Below are 6,000 nucleotides of genomic sequence, written 5' to 3'. Positions count from 1 at the left end.
CCCGCGTACCAAAAAAAAAAAAAAAAAAAAAAGATTTATGTAATTTTCCTCCTTTTCTTAAAACTCTTTCCATAAGACACAATGGTCACAGTAACCAAAAAGGGTCTGTTTCCAGAAAGTATCCCAGTAAGGGTTTAAGAAATGTTTGAAGGGATCCTGTTTCTGACACGTCTCCTTCTCCCCGTGTCTCGTTCACCATGAATCATCCTTTCCCTCCACTTCTGTCCTAGTCGCGCAGGCCTGTGTCTTTTGCCAAGTGCTCGGGCTCCATTGAATCCACATCATTTGTGTATAAAAAATCTAAGCTGCTACCTCATCATTTCAATCTCCCACTGTTCCTCTCAGTCAGGGCTATCAGATTGTTCAAATGTTGTTCTTTGCTGTTTCTTTGCTCCTCCAAGGAGGGAACTGGGGAGCTCAAATATTTGCACGTTTCCCCACCCTTCTGTTCAGCCTGTAATTGGGTGCTTAGATGTTTCAGAGGGTTTGGGAGCCTGTGGTTTAGCATCATTTCCTAAGTCATATAACCCACTCATGAATGCCCTGTTACATTTCTCATCTAAGGTCGTGCTCTGGAGCAAGTTGAACAATCCAAATTCCTCTCCTTGATCAAAATGAGGTAATGCATTCATATTGTTTGCTCTGGATATAACATGGAGTCTTCTCAGCTTTCCTTTCAGAACCTGGAAATAGAAGAAAGTGGAGATTGCACTTCCAACTATGTGAGTATGCATAGGGATGTAGAAAGGAAGAAAGAAATAGGTTTGTGTTCCCTGGGAGCCTCGGCTTCCCTGGTTTGCATTTGGACCCAGTCCTTCTTGGGACTCCTTTTAGGGAATGTGGCTCAATGTTCCTTCAGTCCCCTGCACCATCTCCATCACTTCCTATGCTCTCACCACCTCTCCCCCTTCTCCACCATCAGGGGCGGGAAGAGCTTCAGGGAGAATCGAAGAACCATTTGATCAGAACATGTGGAAGGCTCACAGTGAACTAGGGGTCAGAGGGGAAAGTGACATTGAAATAAGCCCTGTGGCTGGAACAACTTCCCTTAGTGGCATTCCCAGTGGGAGTGTTTGGGAGATAAACAGAATTGAAATGTTGACGGGGTTAAATACACAGTACAAAGGAGCACTCTGCCTTTCTATTTTGGAAATGAATTGTGACATACACTGGAAAAGTTTATTTCTTAACAATTACCTGAAGGACAGTTGTTTTCTTCTATCCAATGCCACGTCTGTTTGCTGGGCCCTTGACCATGTCATGCCGGGGCTGGGCTTGAACCAGCTCGACTGTGTGGCTTTGTTGTCCCCACCCCTGTGGTGAGTATCTCCAGGGTAATGTCCATCAGCTTCCAGTCCGATGAAAACATGACCTTCAGAGGCTTCCAGGCTACAGTCTCCTTCGTTCCTAAAACAGGTAAGAAGATTGAGGCACCAACTCCTCAGGTCTCAAGTCTCATCCTCCTGCTGTGGTAAAAAGGGCAGCATTTAGTGACCAGCATGGATATAATCAACTCATGATTCACTGAATCTGTGAATCCTGAACCACTGCTCCTGGGGAAATTCAGAGTTAGGGGCCTCTCAACCACTGCTTTTATGTGGGTTTCTGTTTCAAGTCACCTTATTTAATGTACATTGTTGATTCATTAACACTGAACTCATGGTCAATACCACTGTAACTCATGCCTGAACAAAGCTTATCCATCACGTGTATTTTCTCTGTAAGGTACAACCCAGACGTTTTGCACTTAGGAACACTAGATGGCACTTCAGCACTATGTTTAGGGCCATTGCAAACAGCAAAATCACCAACAAAAAGCCCAAAAATGTAAAAAGCAAAGCAAAACAAAAAGTGGCGCTAACAGACCGCAGGAAGGACACTTGTTTATAGTATGAGAGCTGAAACAAGACGGCAGAGTGTGGCCTCACTAGACCTCAGCCAGGACAGGTGATCAGGTGACTCAAATTTTCCACTGCTCTGCATATGTCCATGAATGACCATGAAAGCACCATGAGTATTGGTTTTGAGTTAACAAATGTTAGCGAGTAGGTGAATTCAAAAATACAGAATCTGTGGAGAATGAAGATCAGCTGTATGTGTGAATCTTGGCCTGTCCTTACTAGAAGTGTGATCTAAGTGTCATCTAGAATTCATCCTCCTCAGTCTTACAACAGGAGAATAATACATGCCTGGTAAAAATGTAGTGAGGCTTAAATCAGATGATGTGTATTTGGCCACAAGCAAGTGTGTGTGTGTGACACATAAGAAGAGGCTCAGAAATGTGAAATATCTTCACCAACCCCCAGTCCCTAGACACTTGAAGACACAGCTTCCTTCCAAGCCCTCACACCCCGTGAGCACTCTGTCCACATCCTACAAAGCCAGTTATTGGCTTCACAAGTTATTCATTCTTGGGAGGTAAACAGATGCTTATGGGAAAGCCAGGTTATAGTTAAAATACTCCACTTTCCAGTTCAAATACCCATAGAGTCTAACTGACTGTGATGTCCCAGAATTCTGACAATAATAATTTTCTGATAAATCCCAAACATTGGCCTTGTTTGTGTGAACTGAGCAGTTGTATGATGTTTATACCCAGATTTTAACATCTCCGGATTAGAGAATGAATCAGTGTTTCTGGAGACATGGAATGTACTACCTGAAGAATCCAGTGCTTCTGGTAAGCTGTTTTGGAGAATGTCACTACCAGAAGTATACAGATTTTATTACTCTCGGTTCAGCCAAGAACCCCAAAAAGATATATTGGGGTTTTAACCTCCAGTACCTAAGGTCACATTCTGTGACCTTTTTTGGAGATAGTGTTTACAAAGCTCTATTACAAGCAAGTTAAAATGCTGTCATTGGTGTGGGCCCTAATCCAGTATGACTGGTGTCCTTATGAAAGGGGAAATTTGGAGAGAGAGACACGCACACATGGAGAACATCATACGGACATGAAGGCAGAGATGGGAGTGATACATCATGTATGAACCAAAGAATGCTAAAGATTGCCAGCAAACCACCAGAAGCTAGACGAGAGGCATGGAATGGATTCTCCATCACCACCCTCAGAAGGGATCGACCCGCCCAACACCTTGATCCTGGACTTCGAGGCTCCAGGACTGTGACACAATAAATTTTTGTCTTCTAAGCCACCCTGTTTGTGATATTTTGTTACAGCCTGCCTAGCAAGCTAATACACCAGGAATTGGCTTACACGATTGTGGGAGCTGACTAAGCAAGTCAGTCCATAAGGCAAGCAGGCAGAAAGGGAAGGTCACAGGACGCTGGAATTCCACAGGCATGGGCTGAGGCCATTCTCCACAAGCAGAATTTCTTCTCTCTTTGGGGGAAGCTTCCACACTGCTTTCAAGGCCTTCCCAACTAATGACGTCAGGCCCACCCAGATGATCCAGAATGGTCTTCCTTACCTAAAGTCAGTGATGAGGGACTTTCATTACATCTGCAAAATCCCTTCATAGCAACATCTAGACTAACGTTTGATTGAATAACCGGGGGCTGTAACCTGGCCAAGTTGCCGCATCACAAAAGCCATCACATAGAGCTGGATGAGATGTGGTCACTGTCCCCTTCGCTCAAAGCAACCCTGAAATATTTTCAGTCACAGAATCAAAATCCCCATCTTGAGTGATTCATTCAGTAGGGATGGCTAAACAGTGTGCCAGATTGTGGTCTGACTCACAAGAGCCATCGCTGGAAAAGAAGTGAGTGAACCGCTATGTCTTCACATTGGTGAGCATTGAGGAGCGCTGGGCTTTCTCTTTTCCTCGTTTCATCCGTGACATCCACTGACAAGCTTTCAGAGTTTGCCGTTTTGATAGTTTGTCAAGAGAAATATCAAGCACCTAATTTTTAATTATTTAAATTTTTTTTTAGTTTTATAAGTTATCTGACACTTAGAACACAAAGTAATAGAGAACGTAGAAGAGGGTATACCTTTTAATGAGGAGGGATAGAAGCCGTCTGAGTCTTTTTGTTCTGGCTTCTTGGACCTCAGGTTGCATATATATCCTGGGCAGAAACTTTGTAAAGTGTGTCTGCGGTGGTTCCTGTTCTTGGCCACCAGGGGGCGATATATTCAGCAGAGCCATTTCTCTCAGTATCTGCCAAGGAGTCTCATTACAACGCTCGGCTAGATTTATTGGTCATTTTATCCCACAGCACCTACCATAGTGCCCAGAACACAGGCGATGCCACATAAATATTTGATGAATAAAACTAAATAATCCAGAAATAGCTCCTGGTGTAAAAGCTCAATAAGAGGAATTTTCCTGATTGCCTCTCCCTGAACTCACACCTACTTTCGGGCCTTCTTCCCTTATACAAATACACATAAAAACTTAAGGACAAGAACAGGAATTTACATGTGTCCTATTTTAAATAGCACACCTAACCTGGATTCCTTAAATCATTCAGTAAGTAATTTTGTCCTTCCTTTGCTTTTTATTTTGAAATTTTGCAAATCTACAGAACAGATGGAAGAATAATACAATGAACACCTGTTTATCCTTCACCTATATTCCTCAGTTGTTGACAGCCCATCACACTGGCTTGATACTGATGTGGTGTCCTCTCTGGACAAATCTCTGTACCAGAGACCAGGGAGTGGGGGAGGCAGGATACAAAGAGGAGCAGGATAGGTACTAACCTATATTCAAGGAATTTATATCCTAATAATGAAACTTATATGTACAGATAGAGAGTAGATTTATATAAAACTAAGAGCCTTCAAGACTAATATATGGTGTTAGATGTCAGGATAGCAGTTACGCTTTGCAGGAGCAGTGACTGGACTGGGCTCCTGAAGTGTCTTCTGAGATTCTGCTAGTCTGTTTCTTGATCTGGGTTCTGGTTGTACTTCTTGGAAAAACATTCAAAGTATTTTATTGCTTGAGTATTTTTCTGTGTGTATGTTATACTTAAGTAAAATTGACAACAAAAGGGGAAATGTGCACAGAAAACCACAATACAAGAAAATACTGAAATAACTTCTGAGATGATTAGGACACTGGTGTTTGACTGGGGCCCACAAAGATAAATAGGATGTCAACATTATTCCCGACACGGTGAGGAACCCTGGGATGGTTTTGACTAGGGGAGTGACATGATCAAAATAAGTGCTCTTTGGTGGTTAATTTGGGAGTGGGAGGAGGACGGGGAAAGCTTAACCCCAGGGAGAGTAGTCCAGGTGAGCAATATTGAAGACCCAAGCCCAAAGGTAGGAGATGGATGCAAGATATTTTGTGAATATAGGATCTAAAGTGTTTGGTGATGAGATAATTGAGGCAAAAAAGAGGGGGAAGTCAAGGGTGGGCTTGATGTTTTACTCTTGGGTGAAACATCCATTTCTTTCTCTATATATATGTATATATAAAATCTCTCTAGAATACAATAAGCATTTCTCATTATTCCCAGGTGTCTATTAGAGTTTCGGAGATGCTCAGACCTGGACTTGACGGTGAGGAGGACCCATGGGTAACGAAGATGTGCCTTCTTGGCCCCCTTCCAAGTGGGCTCTGTGGAGCCACTTCCCCTCCCACTTCCAGATCCCTTTCCAGACAGACTGTGGGAGGCAGGAGGCCACAGTCAGCTCTTGGTCACAGCAGGTCAGTGTGCAGATTGCCACCAGGCATCTCTGGGAAACCTGGGTAGTCACCCCTGCTCATTGCTTCACCAATATGTAAGTACACCCAGGGAGTGGAACATGGTGAGAGCTCGTGGTTTAAGTTGGCTGATCATTAATTCTTCATCTGCCACCTCTGACATCCATCAGGGTCTGCTGCTGCTTTCCCCATTCAACCACCATCATGGGCAATCTGCTTCCCCAGCGAGAACTTGAGTTCCTTGAGTGCTGAGGAAATTTCTACCTCCTCACCTTGTGTTTCTAGTATATTTTAATTAAACATGAGGCTGGTTGTTGGATAGAGATACACTTATTTTATCATATCTTCGTTCCTAGGATTTTTAAATCAGAAATGA

The 6,000-nt window shown here is 43.3% G+C and overlaps 1 protein-coding gene across 1 annotated transcript in view; it reads left to right on the top strand.

Moving 5' to 3' along the window:
• OVCH2 (ovochymase 2) overlaps window positions 1–3,128 on the top strand; it is a 19,274-nt gene extending 16,146 nt beyond the window's left edge. The window contains 4 exon segments of the mRNA XM_007459869.1: window positions 669–762; window positions 1,285–1,416; window positions 2,579–2,680; window positions 3,073–3,128. Of these exon segments, the coding sequence (XP_007459931.1) occupies window positions 669–762; window positions 1,285–1,416; window positions 2,579–2,680; window positions 3,073–3,128 (384 nt within the window).
• Window positions 3,129–6,000: the final 2,872 nt, after the last annotated feature.

Source organism: Lipotes vexillifer, unplaced genomic scaffold, assembly GCF_000442215.2.
Source record: "Lipotes vexillifer unplaced genomic scaffold, Lipotes_vexillifer_v1.1 scaffold61, whole genome shotgun sequence".
Lineage (NCBI taxonomy): Eukaryota > Metazoa > Chordata > Mammalia > Artiodactyla > Lipotidae > Lipotes > Lipotes vexillifer.
Note: the sequence above shows the minus strand (reverse complement) of the source record. Positions and strands in the feature narration are given on the sequence as shown.